This window comes from Trichogramma pretiosum, unplaced genomic scaffold, assembly GCF_000599845.2.
Source record: "Trichogramma pretiosum strain Unisexual culture from Peru unplaced genomic scaffold, Tpre_2.0 scaffold6, whole genome shotgun sequence".
In the NCBI taxonomy this organism is placed as follows: Eukaryota; Metazoa; Arthropoda; class Insecta; order Hymenoptera; family Trichogrammatidae; genus Trichogramma; species Trichogramma pretiosum.
Genome location: NW_019641678.1, coordinates 1,051,315 through 1,075,327, shown reverse-complemented (window position 1 = coordinate 1,075,327; position 24,013 = coordinate 1,051,315). Strand labels below are relative to the sequence as shown.

Genomic DNA, 24,013 nt, shown 5'->3' with positions numbered 1-24,013 from the left:
CAAAAATTATTAATACATGCGAGCTTTTCGAAGTAGAAAGTATATTGAAATCAGAGCTTGCAACCCTTACAAACACCTAGAGCGCTAATCAGTGCAAGACAATCTTATATCATGCAAAAAGCTTAGTCTTAACTATATAATGTGTCGATGTATACGTTGAATGTACGCAGTAGTGTAGGAGGCACGTGCAGCAAATGAGTAAGCTTTAATCGATGTTTCAAATATTTCTCGATAACTGTCAAGTCGATCGAGGTCAAGTAACGCATAGAAAACGACAAGCGTTGACGAACAAGCGTTGAGATAGCAGCGGATAGACATTTGACATAAAATTACATAAAAATGCATACTGGATGAATTTTCATAGGCGACGTCGCGCTCGTTATGCTTTGCCGCTCTCACGATGCAGCTCACGTATATGATATATAGTGTATCACAGACGAGAATCGCATGCACGTCTGCTGCTGGTCAAGAGACATCGCATCGGAGTAGGAGGGATGTGCTCAGCAGAAACAGCAGAAGAAGCAGCAGAACTGCGGCATAAAGCATAGACATATAGAGCGAGTCAGCGTATAAAGTATAACAGCAGGCAGCAGCAGCAGCAGCAGCAGCCGTCGCCGAGAGACTCCGAACTGTTGCGTGTATGCGTGCGTGTGTATTGTGTTGTGTACGATGATGATGATGAAGAGAGCGAGAGAGAGCCGCAAAAAGTCGCTAGTGGCGGCTCCTCGGTGCTCGCGCGTACAACACTGAGCAGTGCCAGTGAGGAGCGCAGGCAGCAGCAGCAGCAGCAGCCGACGACGACCTAATACGTATACGATACGACGACGGCCGACTACGAAACGACCGAACGGCACGCAGTACCAGAGAGCGCAGTAGAGTTGGGGTATCTCGATAGATATATATCGCTCTCGCTGCCGAACCGAGATCGCCTCCTCAGTTGACGTTCTTCTGTTTATTTATCGTTCTTCTTCGGGATTGTTATCGAGCCCCCGAGCGCCACAGTGCAGCGATTATAATTACACGTGCAGCCTGTTTATAAATACTATACAAAGCTCAATTGCTTTCTCTCTGCGTGTTGGATATCGAAAAAAGCCCAGGCACGCATGCGGACGTCCGTGCGCTTATCCGCCACTGCACGCGCGTGTGTGCGTGCACGATCTCCGTTGTCGTCGTCGTCGAAAGCTCCGCGGGTATCGAGATCGAGTTCCAAGCGAAGTGCAGTTCCAGCGCAAGCTCCGTCCGACTGCCCTCGCACCATCTCTCGGGGGGGCACTATGGTGAGTTTTTCAGATAATGAGCGACGAATAAAGCGAGTTCCCGGACTCGAGACACCTATACCGTACACGTCTATTATAACGACGATGCACGCGGATATGCAAGTCCGAGCCCCTGCGTCGCATCTCTCGTCGTCGTTATAGGTATATTTTTACGTACGCCACATATAAGTATACAAAGTATAACGGAGCAGTTGTGATTTGCTCCGGCCGCGTGTGTATACATACAAGTATATAGACGTCGTCGTGAGTGTGCAGCGGCACTGACGTGTCCCCGCCGTGCGTGTGTGCGTGAGCGAGCGAGCGCTGCTGCAAATCGAGTGCAGCCGCATTATATATAAGCTTATAATACGGCATTCTCAGACGGCAGACTCCGAAAAATGGCAACGCGATCTGACATTATGCGCTCGCGAGATTTCTGCCTGTGTGCGTGTGTGTGTGTACTACAATGTGCAACATATACGTGAGTATACGATATAAATGTCGGTGGCGGCGAGACTCGCCAACTCGCGGCCGCTAAGTGACGCTAGCGTCGTCTGCACCGGCACAGTCCTCTTGGCTCCTTCTAGTTCTACCTATATATTATTGGTATATTACCTGCAAAGAGTCGAGCGAGTCGCTCGTCTTCCATGTAGTCACGGACTAAAAACTGACGTAAGCCAACCGTCCGCGCGTGCACGTGTATACGCGATTCCGTCTTGTCGTTCGTCCGCGCACATGCAGATATCGGAGCACATCGTGCATCTCTCGTTATCATCGTGATGTACGTATTGTGATGCCGCCGCGAGGCAAATAATCGGACTCCGTATATGCACACGTATATCACTGACATATATACCAATGCAACGTAATGTATACAGTCAACGTCGTCTATGTATTATGCCTCGGATGGCACACGCGCGCGAGTCAGAGAGCTTATTCTTCTCCGCGTGCAGTGCAGTCCGTAACACACGCACACATGCATCAACGCGATTATAGCCTTGGCCTTGCAGACTGCAAAAACCGGCAGTCTATTATAATATACGATCTCTCTCTCTCTCTCTCGCTCAATCATTCTCCGGTGAAGCTGTCACCGCGCGCGCGATGATTTACAATTGCGCTTCTAATGTACACACATTCGTGTTACGGGGGCTATACCTAGCTTATATACGGCGATCGACCAGGAAACGAGGATAAATTTTCTTTCTCTCTCGTTCTCTCCGTTACGCCGATCGTATACACATCGTTGTACATATTGAATTATGCGCGTAATGTCGTTGTTCGCTGGAAGTGCCGATAATAATTCAATTTTAAGTGAGCACTTTTATGTGCATAGTCGTTGCGCACCTTAAAACTCTCTTTATACTCCGGAGTCGCGCGCTGCACCTGCAACGCAGCAGCATACGGTCGATGCGTTATAACGCCGCCGGCTCCAATGGTAAAGTGTCGAGTCCGCGCGCAGGTAATTCCACTACTGTGCATGCACAGCTCGCAGGGTATACAATACATAATACGTCGGTCATAAAATCCACGAAATGTGCGCGCAGACACACACTACACTCTCTGTGCGGCGGCGAGCAATTATTTAGCCGAGTGGAACTTCTTATTATCTAAGCAAACGCGTATTAATAATGACGGATGATAATACAGACTCGTGTGTGTGTGTGCATTAGCGCGGCTCGAAGCGACTTTGAATAATATAGAATCTGCGCGCGTTATTGTATATGCTACAGCTGCCTGCGGGGCTGTAAAAAAAAATCAAACAAAACGTTGTCGATTCTTTGTACGGTACATATACGCACACACGAAGGCTTCTGAAAACGCTTATTATAACATCGCTGTTGGGATAAGCACTTATCGCTCGTTCGCGCGTATCCGTAAAAATAACCAAGCCACGGATATATTGTGTGTACGTGCGTAATAGCGTGACATAAAGGCGCTCTTCTCTTCGCTACATGTATACATATTTTCGCAAACAGACGTACATAATACATAATATACCTATCCGAGTCGGCTCGTTAATGAATCTTAACGATGGATTAATTGGCCATACGCTTGGAAGCTTCAAATAGATATTTATCCTACGCGCGTCTATGCAAAAGTTCTTCTTATTTTTTGCTCCTTCCTCGTTTTATCGCTTTTCAGAAATTCCATCGCGGCGCAGTTTTCTCGATCAAGATCGGTTTCTCTACTACTACTACTACTACCACTAGCCTCGCTGAGCAGCGTTGAATAATCACGCTTAAATACGTAATTTCGCTTTACACACGAGCAGATCTACACGCGCTTAATAATAATACGTGTGTGTGCTTTATATACGTAACGATGAATTCGTACGGCAGAATCATTAAAAAAAAAAAGAAAAAAAAAAGATTATAAATGTAGTGTATGTATATAAATCGGCCGGGAGCGCACGCGGGTACACGCAGCACGCGAGAGTTTTGACGCGCGCTGCCCTGACCTGAAAAACAGCTGGAAACGCGCGTCGTTGTCGCCGCGATACTCCGTGCATTGTAGTACGCGATACGTAAACGTCCGCGTGTGTATTATTCGGCTTGTGTATACACACACAGACGCGTATACTGCAACGGACGGGCGCGCATCGGATCGGTACTTTAGTCGTATAGCGCGGCTGCAATATCATATAGTCGTCGTCGTCGTTGTTGTTGGCAGTCACCGCGCACGATACATGTATGCAGTTAAAGCCGCGCATAGTGCTGAAACACGACGATCGCGGGCCATTAAAGCGAAAAAGCACTACCGTGTATGTGCACCTACGCCGAGCGAGCGCAGCTAGAAGCTAGCAGCAGCAGCCAACGACGCGGTACATTACAGACTCGATAACCGATTTTTTCTTTCCACCCACAGTGCCATACCGAACGGGTTCGTAGGAACCGGGCCTAATGTCTCTATGGTCGACGAGCACTGGATGTAATCAGCCTACCGGCAAAGGAGATCAGCAGCAAAAGCTCGAGAAACAACAGCAGCAGTCACAGCAACAGCAACAAACGCAGCAGCAGCAAGGAATTGGCGCACTTGCTGCGACGAATTTGCAAGCGAGGATACCCGTGCATGCGTCGACACCGCCGTTATACTCACATGCCCACCTGTACGGGCCCAGCGGACACTGCTTTCACAAGCGGAATCACACCTGTCATCAGGTATTGATTGTGCACTTGCAATTATGCGCCTATACACCTTCTCTCCTTCTTCTTCATTTTACTTTTTTCTATACATTTTCGTAACTCTACTCGTGCATTATTGTGATGTGTATTACACGTATAATCGTACGCAAACCTCTTTTCTATACATATATGTGGAATAATTGGCTACTCTTTTTACACTTACATTTTTCGTCAACACGTCACACATACATATATACCCACATATACACACACACACACTCTCTTTGGACATTCATGCATTCTGCATCGATTGTAACGACTCCCGATCTTTCTCGCGCTCTTGTGGTCTCCTTTCGCTCGGTCGATTGATTTTTCCGGTCGTTACGCTTCCGGAGCATTTTTACATAATCTACTGTAATATATACGCGCGCGTACAGGGTATTGCGACGTCATGAAAATCTTGCGACTGTTGCGAATGAAATTCAACAAAAAAAGAGAAAGAGAAAAAAAAGTTATCGAGCGAATTTTCGACATTTTTGACGAAATCTATAGGTGTGTAGCTAAAGTCTAGCTATTTACATGCTATTATCACGTTCAATTTCTGCTATGGTAAACAAAGACGACAAAGACAAGAATAATATTTATATTCAATATTTCTAGCTTTTTCGGTAGCTCATCGTTTCCATTGTAACTTGTTAATCAGTCCAACGTAATCAATCATCTTCTGTGTACAATAAACATCTACTACATAAATGTGCGTGGATGTCGCCGACCCAAGTCCGTCACCGCAAGACATCACACAATCAAAACGGCGCGAATGACTTTTCTCTCTCCAAAAGTTCATCGATGTTACATTCGGTGAAGGCGCGCGTGCATAAATCAACCTACCGGCCGATCATGTTTCAATAAATACCTACATACACACACGCAGCAGTGTTATACACGTATCAAACGACAACAGAGACACGCAGATGAGAGAGAAAAAAAAGATTGATTTTTCTTTTAATTGTCAGCGATCACTGTCGTCGTTATAAACCCGGACGGCGCTTATAAGTCGCTCGTCTTCTCTGTGTTGCGGCAGCATCGCTCGGTACGTCTCACTATCATGAGCTATGGTCTCTTTCCACTATCTCAGTTTTTATTTTTGTATTATACTTGAAATACTAACTCGCTCAGCTTCCATCAAATTCTTCATGATTAACGACTGATAAAATTCGTGCATCAAGTAGACTGACAACTTCATCGATAATAATACTTATATATGTTTAATAATGTGTAACTACTACCAGAGGGTTGCTAATTTTTCCTTTGCTTTGTTGTCTCTCGCCTCTATACATGTTTGCACACGGAAACTCACGAAGGTCGCTAATACCAAAGAAGAGACGCCTGATTGCCACTAACAGAAGCTGTGTTTGTGTAATAAGTGTGTATAAGATTAGTCGCTTCTTCTTTTTTTTTTGCGCCGTCGACGTTGATACTTTGCCGTGCGCGCTGTCTACACCCTCTCGGCGATAAATCATACCGCAAGCTCTGAAAAGCCAAGAAACTGACGTGAAGTTGAAATTTGTAACATACCATGGATGGCTCGGATAACGAAAATACAGCGCTTATCCAACGATCGGATAGTACTCGAAGCGCCGATTCTCATAATTCTTGCGTGACCGCCAATGGCGTCGACCGAACTTTGGCCAGTAATCAGAATTCGCGCGACTCGGCTCAACCCGACACCACTCCCCTTCTCGAAAACGATAACGAAAATACTAACGACAGATCGGCCGAAAACAACGAATCCGAAGGAGCTTCGAAATGCCTCGAACCGCCGGTGCTTCCATATATTCGAAGAGCTTCCTCGACTTCCACCTTCGATGCCTTGCAAGGCAGTGACACCAGTTCCGCAAGCTACAGAACGATTCCGATCTGGGATACGAGGATGCGCGTCAACAAACTTACGTTCTCCTCGTTGCCCGACACCTTTCGTGACAGAATCAGTCGAGATTTCCGGCGTGTCTCGTTCTTCGAGCAAAACATTCCATTACCTGAACTGTCTGAACCTCCAACTTCTGGGAGTATCTCGGAACCTTGCGGTCTCGATCAGCCCTCATCGACATCTATCCCTGACCAACAGCAACAGAATGAAAGTAATTCAAACGGTGACGTAGCTATCGTCGAAGACTCTTCAACGGTTCGCTTTTTGCGAGGAATCAAAAGTTTTTTCTCTTTTGACGAAGCTCCCACTGACCACACTATCCAAGCTCCCGTTACGCTTCACGAAACTGAAGAAAACGAAGCTATTAAAGCACAATCGTTACCTTGCCTGATTCACGAGTCTCCGAAAAATGGAATTCTTCAATCGAATTCTAATGAAGCTGTTTCGTTATTTAATTATCCAACCCCAAAAGTTCCAAAAGACGAGCCTCCTTTGGTTCCTCCTAAATCCCCGGTTCGCAGAACGAGAAGAAATCCTTCGGGATGTTCGCGGTGTTCTCACGCGTCAAGAAGTCCTTCGGTGAACTCGTGGCGTTCTCATAGAGATAGACCAGAAATAGATGATCGTCTAAATTTTCAAGTACCCACTGCTAACGTACAAAATTTTGATCCAAATAATCAAAACCCACAGATGTCGCAGCAGGGTGACGGACTACACACGCCGGGCTACCTGGCCTGGCGCAAGCTCCAGCTCAGCCGGGCCAAGCTCAAGGCCTCCAGCAAGACGTCTGCTCTGCTCTCGGGCTTCGCTATGGTGAGTCGTTCATATATACAATATTTCACGCTTCGGAGCTTTTACTATTTTGTTTGTGCAGGTGGCCATGGTCGAAGTGCAATTGAACTCGGACACGAAGGTGCCCAAGTCGATGCTCGTTACGTTCGCGGTCTGCACCACTCTACTCGTTGCGGTCCATATGTTAGCCCTTATGATTTCGACCTGCATATTGCCCAACATCGAGGCGGTGTGCAATCTCCATAGCGTCAATCTGGTGCACGAGTCGCCGCATGAGCGGTTGCACTGGTACATAGAGGTCGCTTGGGCTTTCTCCACTCTTTTGGGCCTCGTGCTTTTCCTCGTCGAGATCGCCATACTGTGTTGGGTCAAGTTCTACGACTTTTCGCAGGTGGCGGCCTGGTCGGCATGCATCGTCCTCGTGCCTGTCCTCATTGTCTTTGCGGTATTTGCAGTCCACTTTTATCGCAGCCTCGTGACTCACAAGTACGAGGTGACGGCATCGGGTCTGCGTGAGCTAGAGGCGCTTAAGGAGCAAATTGACGCTCCGGAGCAGCAGGCCGACAGTCGCAACGGCATGCACATGTTGACCCACAACGCGTTCAATATTGCCTCGGTCGTTTGAACGCTTACGAGCGGAAACTCACCTCCGGGGTTCACACTGTGTACAATATTATTATATTATTTGTAGATAAGCGATACGAATCGAGCATGAAGTACTGCGCATAAGCGATTCCACGATACGCAGAACTGACGCGGCCTGCGACGCACCACGTACATTTATTATAATTATTTATATTGAAGTCATTCAATGCCACACGTGCACGCAGACAGATACACAGACAGACTTAAATCATTATTGTACCTACATTTTTACTTATAAGAACGAGACGTACATCTCTGCGATGTATGACGTTATATTATAGCTTTACAAGTGATCGACGCAGACCAAATATTCTGTTCAGTCCTGATGATATAGATCTGACTTCCTCATCCATCCTCAATCATACTTTTATGATGTTTTTTTTTTTTAAATATAAGTTTGGACTACCGTGTAATCGTGTAGATAATTTATGTGTACTTCAAACGGCCTTGTTCGTAAATCAAAATAACTACTTGGACTTTTAACCCGGATCATTGGACAAGATGTGTCCGGGACCGAGTCCGATTACTTATTTTCAATGACAGGGTTACTCTGTCTCTCTTACATATTGTATTATTACTTCTACGATTGCGATTACATTAATTATACTTAAAACTAGTACTGTACGATAAAATAACGTTATTGTTATAAGATTTAGACACTTAGTATATGAGCGAAAAGACGTGCGTATGTAAAAAAAAAGAGATGCGAGTAAAAGAGTTGCGTACTGTAAGCTCTGCCACGTCGGATACTATATTTAGATATTTTGCTACGTCTGATTGATGTACAATATCGAAAACTACGACTTAAGAATTTTTTTTAGCTTCAAGAAACTTGTATTGAGAAAATATTGTACTTTTTGATAATAAAAGACGACCACTTGGCTAAAAAAAAATGTTTGCTGTACGAATCTGTTATAAGTCATAATCTGTTTCCGCAGAGATCTCGCGCTCGACCGGGGCACTTCGGAGAGCAGAGTAACGGCTCGGAGCCGACCGTCGAATCTTCGTGCAGACGTTCCTCCAAAATCTACCACAGAAAAAAGGAGACAACCAACAAAAATGGAACACGATAAAAAGGCCAAGAGAAAAGCTCGTCTCACCGGTGGAATCGGATAAGGCGTCGGAGCGCGCGCGTGTTGCCTGAACGACGCGTCCCTCACGACGCTGCTGATGCACGAGTCGTTGGCCCACTCGCCGCACTGCAGCTGGCCGCTGGCCAGATGATGATAGCTGCCTCGGCCGTGTTTCCGGCCGCGCACGAACTGGCCCTTGTAGCGATTGCCCGAGGCGTCCAGGAGCAGACCGACGCCGTGCTGCAGATCGTCCTTCCAGGCACCCTCGTAGCGGCGATCGGCCCACTGCATGCGACCGTAGCCGTGGCGCAGATTGTCCCGGAAGTAGCCCTGGTAACTGCTGCCGTCGGGATAGTAGCGGACCCCGAAGCCGTGGCGTTTGCCCTCGCGCCAGCAGCCCGCGTAGAGGACCCGTTTGGCGCCCGACTGCCGATCGACGCGCACGAGTACGCCGATGCCGTGTCGCTTGCCCGCCCGCCACTCGCCTTGGTAGATCAGCTTACCCCTGCAGGTTTACGCGTTTCAATATATATTTAGACATGGAGCATCGCGCGACATCGTGTATACTAGCCTCCAATATTGGATGCCGAAGCCCTGCTTGGCGTCGTTTTCCCAGTTGCCGATGTAGCGGCTTTTGTCGGGCGGCAAGCCGTTGTCGTAAATGGCGCAGCGCCAGCCATTCCTCTTGGATCTCTCGATGAGCCCTTTTAGTCGACTCTCCTTGTGACACTTGAGGAATGGCATTGTCGTCGCGTCTTATGGCATCTTTTTGGAAACGGCGACAGAACTCCGACGATAAAAATTTAAAAAGAAATAGTTAACCAAGCTTTCCCTCGCTCTCTCTCTCTCTAATTTACGCGTTTTTCATTTGTCGCTCTTTTCTCTGGCAAGCGGGTGCGATTCTTGTAAGCGAGCGAATCACGATCGTTGCGCAGATTTTCCTCTTTCGATGCATTGCATTCGTCGTCTCTATTGTATAACAGAGTCGCTGTTGCCGCCACCTCGTGCGTTGCACACATCCATATCCGGAATGACGTCGAGCGATGCGAGCTTGCAAAAAAGAACGCAGCTCTCGTCTCGTGCCAACTTTGCGTGTCTGTGTATAATACGTGCGTACACACTGCGCTACGGTGCAGTGCTGTCTGTGAATCGGCTTTCGAAACTTCGAAATAGCCGATATGTACAAAGCCATGCTCGACCCGGCCGAACGCCGCGAACCTATATACCCCAATTAAAAGCTCTCGTTTCCGGCCAGACTTTCGTACGCGCGCGCGTTGTCGACAAAATCAAACCGAGATTGTTCGATTGGCAAAAATTTGGCGGGGAAATCGGTCGAGTCTTCTGTGCTTAAATGTTATTATAAAGTACTTACGCATTCGATTTGTGAATGTAATATGGTGTGCTACGTTACGTTTTGTTTACATACCTGTTGATGTGCTCATAAAATTCATTCCTCTTTTTCCTTGACACTGCAAGGTGTACGTGTACACAATAAAAAATTATATGGCAAAGAGGGTTAACTACAATATAGTAATGACATTTTTATATGTTTCTCTTTCCTTTTTTTCGATAGTGAGCGGAGATAAAACTGAATTAAAATAAAAATAATAAATGAAGCCTAAGAAAATTAAAGAATTCTCATTTTTTAAATGTATTTATTGGAATCCAATGGAAAATTTTCAATATACAACACCAGATACACCAAGAATATCGTCATCTTCATAGGGAGTCTTGACCCATAGCCGCCAAGCAAATGTGGTATAAATCTTGGTTCATCAACTCTTTGATAATTTTATCGCAGCAAAGAATGGGTAGTCGTTGGCCCGTCAACTCCAAGAAAAACTCCAGCGCCCATCGCCGAAAAAATCCTCTCGCCATCGTCTCGCACAGTTGCTCGGTGCAGGCCTCGCTGTGATAATTGGAGAAAAGTAGAGAAATATCCACACGCGCAATCTTGAAGTATTCCATGTACGTGAGTAGTTTTGCCGGCTCATCTGGTCGGGACTGAGTCAAGTCATAGAGCGACAAGCTCGGATAATCATCTATTAGCATTAGCTTTTTCGCTATTCTCGCGATCCTTTCGTCGTCGTACCAAAGCTTTTCGAGATCCGCCGACTTGTCGAACAATCCGTACTTAGCGAATAGTGCCAAGATGGTTAGGACGTCCTTTCGATCCATTTCGTATCCTCTTTTTTCTAGACGCTCGATGACGGCGAGGGCGCCAGAAGCTAGCCTCAATTTAAAATTAAACGAAGAATCATTTTCCGTGTTAAACATCACGCGAAAGTCATTTGCAGTTGGGAAAATGAAGCTAGACAAATCGGCACCATGATCCAACAGTAACTCGACTGCATCTGGCTTGAAATTAGCCACAGCCCATTGAAGGGGTGTCCGGCCCAATTTGTCTTGAGCATTGACCTCAATCGACTGATGTTTATCGTCATTGATCTTGAAAAATATTTCAGCCAAATCATCGTAGTAAAATTTCTTGCATATAAAGTGCAGAGGAGTCGATCCATCCACGTTGGCCACGTTGGGATTGGCGCCTCTTTTTAGCAGCGATTCGACCATTTTTTTGTAGTTACAGCTTAGAGCCCAATGTAATGGTGTGTTATCAAACTTGCCCCGAGCGTCGATCTGCACAATCTGTTGGATGTCATCGCAGATCTCAAATATCATCTCCTCTAAGTCATCGTCGTCGTCGTATCTTACGCACATAATATGCAAAGGTGTCAGTCCCTCCAAGTTGATGACATTTGGATCGGCGCCATTTCGCAGCAATAATTTAATCACTTCGATTTCGTCTTTGGCCAGAGCCAAGTGTAGCGGTGAATCACCTGTTTTTTGCACGAGGCAATTGACATCCTGTCCAAACTCGAGGAATTTTTTAACGATGTCTTCGTATCCAGACTGACAAGCCACATGGAAATGCGTTAGGCCTGAATCGTCGATGTAATTCACGTCGAATCTGCAGTATATTTTAAAAAGTTCATCGACGCAGTCGTAGTTCCCGTCTCTGGCAGCCCGATGCACAGCAGTGGTGCGCCGCAACAGTGGCTGGCCGTCTTCATCAACATCAGGCTCGTCTTTGTAGCCGATGTCAACTAAAAAGTCAAAAAATGCTTCTCCTGAATAATTCCAAGTTCCACTCAAGTGATCTATGGAATCTGCAAGTAGATGATCAATTTCTTCCTTTCGAAAAATCTGTCGGAGATCAGGATGTTTGCCCTTCCATTTTCCGAATAAGGGATAAACTTGTCGGAGAAATTCACATCGCTTTTCTTTGCTCTTCCAATTGACCGTTCCTCGTAATCTTTTTAATCTTTCTAATTGTTCTTGGTTAAGACGATCCACTTCTTCGGAGTCATAGTCAGGCAAATAGTACATCATTCAGAAAACGTATACACACCACACACTGTCGTTGATGAAATAAAACAATTTTTACTTTTTTCACGAAAATGCTTTAGTCGACGTAATCTTTTACAGTTCACGCTGCAGCGTTGTAACGCGTGTTCTGACCTGCATAGCAACCCGCATGAACACGCACAGCGCAAGCGAAACAAGTGAGCGCGAGATAAATTTTAAACCCAAGCCTGCTGTTAGTGAAAGAAAATCTCCTTATTTGAAATTAAACTTCCGCACTTGAGATGTCCCAAAATATCAACTTATAGCACTGTAACCTAAAAATCTTAACACAAAAAATGCGAGGATTTCCGTTACACGTGCGAATGCGTTCAAAAAAGTTTACCTTCAAAAAAACGACTGCATGAACGGCTTTATTATATGTTCGAAGTTGTAACGATTTGATTGTGCAGCACTAAATTACGATGCAACAATGGATCAAAATCCGAAGCTGAAACGATATATACAACGATAATAACACGCAATTTCATTGAAGCACGTGCAACAGTGCATCATCGAATGCGAGATTCATTCACGAATCGATCTTAGCGACATCGAAAAGTTTCGATATATATCGTGCGTTAGCTTCAAGTGCATAGTGCATATACCAGCATGTTTTACACCTGTCGAATCCCTATCGAGTTTCGCTCGCTCTAGAAACTTATTAAACGTTGCGAAAGAATCTGTTACGTGCATCTTACAGCAGGGAGCTATTTTAGCACACTCATAAACTCGCATATACCTCAGAATACATTAATAATTAAGTACACGTACTCAAACTCGCACTGTACATATATAATATCATTGCTGCCACGTGTAAGTCGCTTGTGCGGTAGGTGTAGTGTAAGAGAAACTTGTTCGAGAATCTTGGGGCCACGAAGTATGAAATAGCATGAGGTTCGGCAGTCGCTACCAATGCGCGCAGTTGACATCTCGCTATTCAAAATACGTGTCCCAATTGTACCACTGTCTCGAAGATCGCTAGAGATTCAGTACAACTAAATATTTTTTCGTCTACATGGTCCTGTTACATGGGCTAAACCATAATTAGCGAGATAGGATGATTATATCAGTACCCGTCCAGCCCATAAGTGGAAAAAACCAAAGTGGAATTTTTATTTTATTAATTTTACTCTGCTTTATGAGGTGAAATTATTTATGTAAACAAATTCGATGAGGAATTCATACTTATTATATATCAGGAATTTGAAAGCCCCACGTCCAATGATTCGCGCGTCACCTACCCAAATTTAATTATAACCAATCGCAATACTTTTATTTCAATTACAAAATCAAGCTATTACTTTTTAAAAAGTGAAAAAATTTCAATATTTTTCTACTTACAAACTAAGTACAACTCATATCTACTTACAAAACTATTTTTAAACTTCACTGTAAAACAAGTACTCTTACCAACAAACTTAAATGCGTAGAATATATCTGAATGGATTGTTATGTAAATAGGCAAATGAACTACTTGGTAAAGTGACCATTTCGTGACAATCTACAAAGAACTTACGCTACGATTGTTCTTAAATAAATATTAAATATACTCGGCAATATTGTAATAATATGAATGAATAAATAAGTATATAATCAACCTGCAATGAATGAGCACTTGTTAATATACTTAGTTATTGAATATACAAATTATTAATTCATATCAATAAATTTTAATAATTAAACTTTATACAGCTTGAGTGGTATCAAAAAATCGTGATTTTCAATAGAATTTTGTGTGACATCATTACAATTTTAGGAACAATTATAATTGCGCTATTTGTATTTTAAACTTATTAAAATGGTACTCGTAAGCGTTAATTTTGGCCGGTCCAACAAAGTGATGGAACGTGAATAAGAATAGGAAAATTCGGCGTTCCATCGTAAAGAATCACCACTCACCTAGTGTCCACTTTGAGCCACTGCGAGCGATCGTAGCGGTGGACTCACAAACAAATCCATCCATGTGGTTTCCAGTGTGCATATCCCCACCACAAAACGCGAGATCTAACTGCGCTCAGACAATTTTCATATGAGTCTAACATCTCAAATAGAAAGTCAGAAGCGATCACTTCCATCTAAGAAGTCGAACTGAACGCACGTGCTCCAACTCAGATCTTAGTCTTCAATTTATAGAATATTTTCTACAAAGTTATTACTTGTTTGGTGTACAACAGATTCCTGTGCAGTTAATCACTTCAGACTCCAGATACAATTTGGAAATTATCAAATCCTAAATAAGTGAGTAAAAAACTAAGAATATTTATTTTTAATATAAGAAACCGAGCCAGTGCTCTAATTTAAATATTAAAATTCCAATTCATACTTGTCCAATGATATATTCGATGATTTTCATAAGAATTTATAAAAACTTAAAATTGAAATGTTTATAGATTTCCACGTGATCTCTCAAAATAAATTCCAATTTGATATATTTGTAATTCCTAAATGGTTATTTAAAATGAATTTTTAAATGTGAGACATTCGTAGTTTCAACGTCTTTTTTTTAAATAAATTTAAATGATAGATATTCATAGTTTTCCACCTGATCTTTCGAAATAAATTCTAGTTTGTTGCATTTGTAATTCCCACGTGTTTTTTCAAAATGAATTTCAATTAGAGATATTCGTAGTTTTCCACGTGATCCATAAAAATAAATTACAATTTAATATATTCGTACTTTTCCACGTGATCTTTCAAAATAACTTCCAATTTTATATATTTGTTGATTCCCGCGTGATTTTTTCAAAATAAGTTTTAATTTGACAAATTAGTCGGTTTACGGATGGATTTCTTCTTGTAACGACTCCAGGTCAAAATAGGTGAACACACGTGTGGAAATGCATATTAACCTGAACATTTCTAGAGGAAAACTTCTTTACTAGCTTCCGGTGCTGTAATTGGTCGGCGCATGTATCAATGATGTCATCTTCCTTTCTCTAACTCACTAATTATCTCTCTGACGGATCTACGTAGTCACGCGTGTTGAATGGTCGAAAAACAACACTTTCTCTTGTATTCATCGTATTTATTTAGCTTGGCGCCCATGTTTACAGTCATAAATAATAGTGTATGATACGTTTTTATGCATACATGAAACTAATTTTGATTTAGTGTCAAATCCATTTAATTATATTCAATTGTATATTGAGATACTCCAAATCGTTTGTGAAATATGTTTTAAAATCTTTTAGATTTTTTATGTTTTTTTAACAATTTTTTTTTATTAATTCTTCTAAGAATTGCTTTATTTACTTGAGTATGAATTCTCGAAATGAACTGTTATCTTCATAAGGGTACATTTCTTACATCTCACATGTTCAGTATATAAACAAAGACGGACTGGGGCCCTCTTACGGCTCAGGAATCTTGGAAAATTCGGACCTTATACTACATATCAATGATTTTTTCATTTCATAATTGTTCTAAAACATCACTTTCAATCGACATTAACATGAATATTTCGAGCTTATCTTGACTCATGCTATTTCTAAATTTACTCTTCATATTTTTTAATTAATTAAAACTTCTCTCACAAGCTGCTTAGTTGAATGACAATGTCAACGTATACTTATAAAAAAAGCTGATTTTTAAAAACCCCCAGCTAATAATCTGTACTTTTTTAAAAGTAGGTAGACGCGTATAGAACAATTTTTACATGAGCTTCGTTTTTTTTAGCTTCTCCATTTATTTTCTCATCAATTAATTTGTCCGATTCATATTCATCTAATGCTGATGACGTTGTAATATCCTAATTATCGATAAATATTCTTGCCACCGCGCTCTGCGGCCGCTTTTCTCGAACCCCAGACCACCCGTGGGTCGGAAAAAATTTCTTGCCGACAAAACCTAAACGAGTTAACATTTCTTTATATAAATATAAATGGAAAATGGATAGTTATTGGTGACAATCATTTTTAGACTTATTTATGAGCAATTTTTTTACTTTTAGGGGACTTTTGTGGGGAGAGTTCACGAATCTGCCCCAAAATTTAGTATGTTATTTGGGTATATGAAAATAGCTTTCAGCAAAATTTTTAGCCCTCTAGCCCTCTTAATTTTGTGTATTCTTTAAAAAGTCGTAGCTCAGGCATTGAAGTGTATTTTTTAACCCGGAGGGTCGCATTCTTTAGGTCGAGACATGTACTTTTCATACAAAATTATGCAGAACTTGACAACCACACCCTCGGCGATGGGGTAGTATTGAAGGGGGACGAAAAATCGCAAACTTGTCGATTTTCAGCGATTTTTAAATAAATGCAGAATACGATTGGATTAAGCTAACGATTTCTGTGATATCTCATACAAAAGGTATTTTTATCAAGGTCTATTTTGAACGATCGTTGACCGTCTTTTTCCAGGTCTTTTTTGAAGAAATGTTAACTCGTTTAGGTTTTGACTTCTTAGCGCAATTTGAAATTTCACTTCTAAATGCTGTTCTTTCTCAGCTTTTCATTGATTTTTAATTTCAATACAATTTGTTTAATACTTGCATTTAAATTTTCAAACTAGATCTGTTATTTCAATTGTATTAAATTTTTAATTTTTCTAAGTTTTGTTACTTCATATTAATTTAAACGCATTCTGTGATTTTTTTCTCTTTTTAGTATATATCTTAATACCTTAAGGAGGTACCTCCGAGCAGAACTACCAACTGTGAAAAACTCAATATTTTTACTGCTCGGCTGGTGTCGTTAATCTCAAGAAGTTTATAATTAAACTTATAAAATTTTGGTATTTTTCAATCATATTTTATAAAAAAAAATGTTTATATTGAATAAAACATTATTGATATAAAATTAAACAACCCATTATTTATTTAATTTTGAATTTCTATCAATGATCGGTCATTATAGTCATCGTTATAAATAATATAAGATATTTGCGTTTCGCTGAGAAATTCAAAAATGTTAGGTTATGTCATCCGCTCCCGCCGGCGAAATTCTGGTCAAATGTCCCGAGATTAGTGTCAATAAATTATTATTAATTAATTGAGCATTAAAAAGGTATCCAATGTCTACGAAAATTTAACCGTACGTTCTTTGGTAGTTAATTATGATACACATAAAATTTTACTCGAATCTTTTCGGTAAATTTTGAGATATTCTCTTGTAACTGACTTTCTCATTCGACTCAATGTTAAATTGAAATACGAATATCTTCTAAACGAAGTACTGAACTTGCATACAATTTTGCAAGTTCATTTGTATCATTAAAAAGGATTAGTGTACGAAGTTTGAGTCGAATCTTTTCGGTAAATTTTGAGCGGAGGTACCTCCTTAAAACACGAGGAAATCGGAAAAACGGTATATTTGTTTAAACAGGGCTATTCCATTCTGGTCGCAGGGCTGAAAAGATTAGCTTCGGTTGGGGTGGCATGAAAATAGCTTATTTCACGTTCGCTATATAGGACTTTTCTGTTTTTCCTGACCTAAAGCAGTGATATACTAATTTGGCTGACGCATTAGATCCGAAATTGTATTCGCGCTGTTTACTGTTTGCCGCCGTCGCCACCGCCGCTGCTGCTGCTGCTTGTGCGCGCTAGAGCCGCACGATATCTATCGTCTCCTCGTTTGATAGTAGTTCAGCTGCTGCGGTGCTGCCTTACTGGTAAGACCGAGCACTTGCACATAACCTCTTCAAACAGTTGCCCGTCTATTTCGGTGGCGTTTTACATATACGAGTGTCTTCGACTACATAGCTCTTTGGTTTGGCAGATCGACTGGCGATTCTCTTTTACAATAATCGCACTAAGTTTTCTTCCCAGTGTTAGATTTAGGTAACAAAAATCTTTCAAGTCGTACTGCGTCATTAATATTAATATATTAAGTCTTGATTAATCACGCGCGATTACGAACTCTCACTTTACCCATCGGATATTGTGCAAATATTTTCACGACTACGACGACAACGACGACGACATTGGAAAATCCGTTAATGAAAGTTTGTGTGTGTGTGTGTGTTGTTGGGAATTGTGAGTGTATTCCGCGGATTCAATCGCGTGTGCCTATACCTGTGTAATTCACAACTTTTTATTTATAAATCATTTCAATATTTGGTTAAATCTGGGTGAGTAATAGAAAAAAATTTTCCTCTGCTTTTTAAAAGGCGAGCGTTACATAGTAACGAGAGCCTCGGTCCATTCTCGGCTCATAATCATCTATAGACGCAGCAGCGGGCAGGTCACTGATTCGTGTCTGTGCGTGAAAACAGATCTAATCGTACAATAGCTGGGCTCTGCTGCATGTTTATATCTATATTCGCGTGGCCAAGTGTGGGCATCGATGTACATATAAGTAGCAGGAAAGAGAGCCAAGTCTTGGGGTTCTTGGACTTTTCTTCATAACGCAAGATTACGACGTTTCCGAGAGAAGGCGATCCTCTGCTTGGCGAAGAGCTAGAAAGGGCAATTTTTCGTGCATGATTCGAGGGAGAGCATCAGCAGTGGCCGCGCGAGAGTTAAAAAGAGACGGGACCTCGCGATGATGGCAGAAACATGGGGCGAGGGGGTGTGTGGGGAGGCCGAAGGGGGACTTTATGCTGCTGCTTTATAATGTTGGCCGCGGCACACAGCGAAAGAGGGAGACACTGGCACTGGCCTGCCACAAGCTAGCGCGAACGACCAGCTCTATAAACGATGTACACACACACGACCGTGTATGTAGTGTGGTTCATGCACACATAGCCAAGAGAGTCTGTAACACAGACACGTTGATCGAAAGAGAAAGAGAGAGAAAGAAAGACAGACAGAAAGAAGAATTGCTATACTAGACTGGACTTGGACTTAGCGACCTGACAAGCAGCTATATAGACAACAGAAACGCACATATTATACATTTGCGAGTGCGAAAGAGGTGTAGGTATATATAATGAAGAGTGAGCGAGCGAGAGAGAAAGAAAAAAAGGCAACAGCAGCCGCAGCAGCAGTGCAGAAGGAGACCGAGTGCAAAAAGCTACTGTATAAATGAAGCAAAGATTTCGTGTATGTGTGTTGCTGCTGCTGCTGTTTCACGATCTGATCGTGTCGTCTCTGCAACAGGGGCCTCCCTCGACAAGTGAATAAGCAAAAATACCCTGTCGTCGTGGTCGTTGTCGCCGCCACCGCCGCCTTTCACGTATTCACTCGATCGGGGCTAGGCTAGGAGGAGAGGCGCAGAAGCTAGGCGCGAAACCACGTTTTTTTTCCCAACGATCGAGAGACCAGCTCTCGCCTCGATTCATCATTACGTGTGCGTTGCATGTATGCGTATATTCCCACTCGATAAGCTGACTCAATTAGCGGATCTGCTTCGACTTGAACATCGTGATAGAGGACAGGTTTGTCGTGTGACCTCTTGAAAGCTTACATTGCATAAAAAAATATCGCGATGGGCTCGCTCTTAGCGTTAGTGACTTCTTTTTTTGTTTCCTGTTGATTTTCGTCATCGTAACAAAGCAGCCTCGTTCCTCGAGGCACGCATAATTTTAAGAATCCTGTGTGTGCATTATACAAGCTCGTTTACATCGCCTACCTTCATACCCTTTTTTGTCTTAAATTGGAGTAAAGGCTTGACCACTTCATGAACATTCACAATTTTCTTCTTTTTTTTACTCATGCATAACTAATGTTAATTTATTTTTCAGATTTTGTCAAAATTGCAGTGATAACATTCATTTGAATCTATTCAAGTTAACTGATTGGTAACGACTGAAAAATGTCTTACGGCAGAGGAATAGCTGCTAATAGTCCAGCTCCCCCTGGTCTGAAACAGATAGATTTAGACCAAATATGGGGCGATCTTAAGGGTGGCATTGAGCAGGTTTATAATAGACAATGCATGTCTAAACCTAGATACATAGAACTGTACACGTATGTACCAAAGTTACATTTATTTTATCCTTGAAGTTATCACATCTCACATGATTACTGTATGTACATTTATTGATTTTCAGACATGTGTATAACTATTGTACTAGTGTTCATCAGCAAACTAATGCAAGGACAAATTGCCCACCAAAAGTGAAAAAAGGGCAAATTACAGGTGGAGCACAGCTAGTTGGTCTCGAACTCTATAAAAGAATAAAAGAGTTTCTGAGAAATTACCTTCTAGCTCTGCTGCAGGTAAAAGTATGATCCCTTTTTTTTTACTTAACCCATACCCATAATCACAACTTAGCATCAATATTAATCATTTTTTCAATTATTGTTAGAAAGCAATTGATTTGATGGATGAGGATGTTTTACAATTTTACACGCGTCAATGGGAAGAATATCAGTTCAGTAGCAAAGTACTCAATGGTGTATGTGCGTATCTGAATCGACACTGGGTACGACGTGAGTGTGAAGAAGGTAGAAAAAGAGTTTATGAAATATACCAGTTGGCCCTTGTGACATGGAGAGATCATTTATTCAAACATCTGAATAAACAAGTAACTATTAGACTATATTTCTACTCAATCAAAATGCTTCTTATAAAAAAGAATGAATACTAATTAATATTTTCTACATAGGTAACAAATGCAGTGTTGAAATTGATTGAACGAGAGAGAAATGGTGAAACCATTAATACACGTCTGGTTAGTGGTGTGATAAATTGTTATGTGGAATTAGGTTTAAATGAAGAAGAGCCAGGTAAAAAACAAATGTTGACGGTGTACAAAGAATCTTTTGAAAATCAATTCCTTGAAGACACGGAAAGATTTTATTCTCGTGAAAGTACAGAATTTCTCCATCACAACCCAGTGACAGAATATATGAAAAAAGTATGTTTTTATTTTCAAAACAAATTATTTTGGAATTTATTCAATCTAACTTGTTATTTTGAAATTTAAGGTGGAGGCAAGATTACAAGAAGAACAGAGAAGAGTACAAGTATACCTTCATGACACAACAAATGAAAGATTGGCCAAAACTTGTGAAAAAGTTCTTATTGAAAAACATTTAGATATATTCCATTCCGAGTTTCAAAATTTGTTAGATTCTGATAAAAATCAAGACTTAGGTAGGATGTATCAACTTGTTGCAAGAATACCAAATGGCCTTGGTGAATTGAGGAACTTGTTAGAAACCCACATTGCTAATCAAGGCCTGGAAGCTATTGAAAAATGCGGCGAACCAGCAGCTAATGTATGTTGTGTTACTTTTTCAAATTAAACACTTCAATTTATAATAATAAAAAATATCTTCATTATTTTTAATACATTTTTTGTGGTTAGGATCCCAAGATATATGTTAACACCATATTAGAAGTTCACAAAAAGTACAATCAACTGGTGCAAGAAGCTTTCAGCAATGATAGCGGATTTGTAGCAGCTCTAGATAAAGCTTGTGGGCGATTTATCAATACCAATGCAATTACAAAAGCAGCTAATAGTAGTACTAAATCTCCAGAACTTTTGGCCAAATACTGTGACGTGTTGCTTAAAAAGAGCAGCAAAAATCCAGAAGATGCTGAACTGGAAGAGACTTTGAATCAAGTTGTAAGTATTTTTTCTGCATTTTATTAGTCAATAAAAGAGAATCAAACATTTAACGAACTATTTATGATTTTAGATGGTAGTATTTAAGTACATTGAAGATAAAGATGTGTACCAAAAATTCTACAGCAAGATGCTTGCTAAAAGATTGGTACAGCACATGTCTGCCAGTGATGATGCAGAAGCATCTATGATTTCAAAATTAAAGCAAGCTTGCGGATTTGAGTATACTTCTAAACTTCAAAGAATGTTCCAGGTAATGAGAATTTTCTATAGCATATGTTTTATATTTTTTCATGAAAAAATGAAAATTATCTTAATATAAAAATTTTTTTGTAGGATATTGGAGTTTCTAAAGATTTGAATGAACATTTCCGTAGACATTTGACTAACTCAACTGAACCCTTAGACATAGATTTTAGTATACAAGTTTTATCATCTGGCTCCTGGCCTTTCCAACATTCGCTCACCTTTTCATTGCCAACAGAGGTAATTTATATTTTCATTCTCATAATATTAATAGTTAATATGGAAAATAAATAATTGTAAATTAATTTTGATTTTTTACAGCTGGAACGCTCGGTTCATAGATTTACGATGTTTTATAGTAGCCAGCACAGCGGTAGAAAATTGAACTGGCTTTATAACATGTCAAAGGGAGAATTACACACAAATTGCTTTAAAAATCGGTACACTCTTCAAGCATCCACTTTTCAAATGGCTGTTTTATTGCAATATAACACTGCAACCTCTTGGACCATGGGTCAACTCATGGAATCTACGCAGATCAAAGAAGATTATTTAATTCAAGTAATTATTAAAACGTCATATTTTTATCAATTATTACTCTATATATTAAAAATAAATTTTTGTCCTCTCAGGTTATTCAAATTCTATTGAAGGCTAAACTTCTTGTAACAAAAGATGATGAGACCAAATTGAATAGCAATTCAGTAATAGACCTGTTCACCAGTTATAAAAAGTAAGTTGTAAACGCAAAAAAATTTTTCGAAATTGATAACTAATACCGTATTTTTTACACAGTAAAAAGCTGCGAGTCAACATCAACATACCTATGAAAACAGAAATGAAACTAGAACAAGAAACTACTCACAAACACATTGAAGAAGATAGGAAACTGCTGATTCAAGCTGCTATTGTAAGGATCATGAAAATGCGTAAGACATCAAAACATCAACAACTAGTTGCAGAAGTATTGAATCAGTTAAATTCGCGATTCAAACCGAGAGTACACATTATTAAAGTAAGAATTTATTTTCAATATTGATACTACATTTCAATTGTATTTATCTTATACTAAATTTATATTTTTTTTTGCAGAAATGTATAGATATTTTGATTGAAAAAGAATATTTGGAACGTACGGAAGGTCAAAAAGATACGTACAGCTATTTAGCGTGATCTCTTGATTTGAAGCTGCGATGCAAATTTACAAGAGGCACAAATACTGTACTCAAGATTTTTCTACAAGCCTCGAATTTACGTTTACATCGCTATTTAAATTTGGAAATGCGCCTTCTGGTCGTGTTATCCTTCTGAACGCATTTAGAACTGGTTTTTATGTTATAATAAATTATTTGATAGTCACGTCGTTAGGTGCGTTACAGTTTTTTCTTACAAGGCACAAACCGCGATGTTTGAATAAATTTATAGAGTTTCATTCAAACTCACAACTGCAATGTCACTGACTTGTGCTAAATAAGGTAACACATAATTGAGGAGTGCAGCTCAAAACTACAAGGGAATTAATTTTAACTGTTTTATTTATAAGAAACTTTAAAAACTGATAAAAACTCACAACTTCTCAGAAGAGATTCTGTCAACTGTTTAGAAATGATAATTACCTTGATTAAAAATGTCAGACTTCAACGATCAAAAACAAACAAAAAAAACGTGTAAAAACGAGGCGATCGACGTGACTCGATGGCTAAAGCGTTGCTGATGATAAAGTTAAGAAAAATTTTACATCTGGAATCACAATAGCTTATATGGTTGTTACCGCACCAATGAATTAAGTATGCCAAGAGACAACTGTCGATTCCTAATTATTATCATGATTATTATTATCATTTTAATTTTTTTTTATTCATTTTTTTTCAAAACTTTATCGTCCGTGTACGTCCGCCTTAAGGCTGTAATTAATGTATAAAGTCTCATTTGAAGCTTGATTGTCTATTCTTACATTTATAATCCAAAACTTGTCTTAGATAGTAATTTAATTAATGACATAAACTGTTGGAAAATAAGTGAATTAAATTTTCAAAAAAATTTTTTAAATTTGTGTATTCGTGTATTTACAACCCGTCCCTCTGATCTCAC

The 24,013-nt window shown here is 40.6% G+C and overlaps 4 protein-coding genes across 9 annotated transcripts; 2 read left to right on the top strand and 2 right to left on the bottom strand.

Moving 5' to 3' along the window:
- Nucleotides 1-577: 577 nt before the first annotated feature.
- Nucleotides 578-8,635, top strand: LOC106658275 (calcium release-activated calcium channel protein 1-like). 4 transcript variants are annotated; one of them, XM_014380157.2, is made up of 4 exons: nt 578-1,277; nt 4,122-4,414; nt 6,996-7,118; nt 7,180-8,635. In XM_014380157.2, exons 2-4 carry the CDS (start codon nt 4,157-4,159, stop codon nt 7,720-7,722), a joined length of 924 nt encoding a protein of 307 aa, XP_014235643.1. In that variant the 5' UTR covers nt 578-1,277; nt 4,122-4,156; the 3' UTR covers nt 7,723-8,635. The 4 variants fall into 4 exon arrangements, with proteins under 4 accessions (XP_014235643.1, XP_014235644.1, XP_014235642.1 ...); XM_014380158.2 differs by lacking the exon at nt 578-1,277 and adding an exon at nt 3,653-4,017; XM_014380156.2 differs by lacking the exon at nt 578-1,277 and having other exon boundaries at nt 4,328-4,414; nt 5,740-7,118.
- LOC106658231 (MORN repeat-containing protein 3-like) lies at nt 8,624-9,559 on the bottom strand. Its single transcript, XM_014380088.2, has 3 exons — nt 9,387-9,559; nt 8,843-9,320; nt 8,624-8,769 (listed from the first exon to the last, which is right to left on the bottom strand). Exons 1-3 carry the CDS (start codon nt 9,557-9,559, stop codon nt 8,662-8,664), a joined length of 759 nt encoding a protein of 252 aa, XP_014235574.1. The 3' UTR covers nt 8,624-8,661.
- A 975-nt stretch (nt 9,560-10,534) lies between these two features.
- Nucleotides 10,535-12,668, bottom strand: LOC111694080 (delta-latroinsectotoxin-Lt1a-like). The gene has a single exon (XM_023460785.1). The coding sequence runs from the start codon at nt 12,203-12,205 to the stop codon at nt 10,535-10,537; it is 1,671 nt and encodes a 556-aa protein (XP_023316553.1). The 5' UTR covers nt 12,206-12,668.
- Nucleotides 12,669-14,354: 1,686 nt separating this feature from the next.
- On the top strand, nt 14,355-23,962 carry LOC106658241 (cullin-1). Of its 3 annotated transcripts, none has more exons than XM_014380099.2 (13): nt 14,355-14,458; nt 19,841-20,066; nt 20,150-20,324; nt 20,408-20,626; nt 20,708-20,959; nt 21,030-21,323; nt 21,413-21,676; nt 21,750-21,929; nt 22,013-22,162; nt 22,244-22,483; nt 22,555-22,655; nt 22,718-22,937; nt 23,015-23,095. In XM_014380099.2, exons 2-13 carry the CDS (start codon nt 19,912-19,914, stop codon nt 23,093-23,095), a joined length of 2,331 nt encoding a protein of 776 aa, XP_014235585.1. In that variant the 5' UTR covers nt 14,355-14,458; nt 19,841-19,911. The 3 variants fall into 3 exon arrangements, with proteins under 3 accessions (XP_014235585.1, XP_014235586.1, XP_014235584.1); XM_014380100.2 differs by lacking the exon at nt 14,355-14,458 and adding an exon at nt 17,807-17,996 and having other exon boundaries at nt 23,015-23,962; XM_014380098.2 differs by lacking the exon at nt 14,355-14,458 and adding an exon at nt 18,026-18,286.
- Nucleotides 23,963-24,013: the final 51 nt, after the last annotated feature.

Excerpts from the sequence above, each read along its gene's own strand:
- LOC111694080 (XM_023460785.1), bottom strand. The coding sequence starts at position 12,205 with ATGATGTACTATTTGCCTGACTATGACTCCGAAGAAGTGGATCGTCTT.
- LOC106658231 (XM_014380088.2), bottom strand. The coding sequence starts at position 9,559 with ATGCCATTCCTCAAGTGTCACAAGGAGAGTCGACTAAAAGGGCTCATC. Across the intron at positions 9,321-9,386 it reads TTCGGCATCCAATATTGGAG|GGGTAAGCTGATCTACCAAG; the intron begins GCTAGTATACAC and ends GTAAACCTGCAG. Across the intron at positions 8,770-8,842 it reads CGCCTTATCCGATTCCACCG|ATTTTGGAGGAACGTCTGCA; the intron begins GTGAGACGAGCT and ends TTTCTGTGGTAG.
- LOC106658241 (XM_014380100.2), top strand. The coding sequence starts at position 19,912 with ATGTCTTACGGCAGAGGAATAGCTGCTAATAGTCCAGCTCCCCCTGGT. Across the intron at positions 20,067-20,149 it reads AGATACATAGAACTGTACAC|ACATGTGTATAACTATTGTA; the intron begins GTATGTACCAAA and ends ATTGATTTTCAG. Across the intron at positions 20,627-20,707 it reads TCAAACATCTGAATAAACAA|GTAACAAATGCAGTGTTGAA; the intron begins GTAACTATTAGA and ends TTTTCTACATAG.
- LOC106658275 (XM_014380156.2), top strand. The coding sequence starts at position 5,955 with ATGGATGGCTCGGATAACGAAAATACAGCGCTTATCCAACGATCGGAT. Across the intron at positions 7,119-7,179 it reads TGCTCTCGGGCTTCGCTATG|GTGGCCATGGTCGAAGTGCA; the intron begins GTGAGTCGTTCA and ends TTGTTTGTGCAG.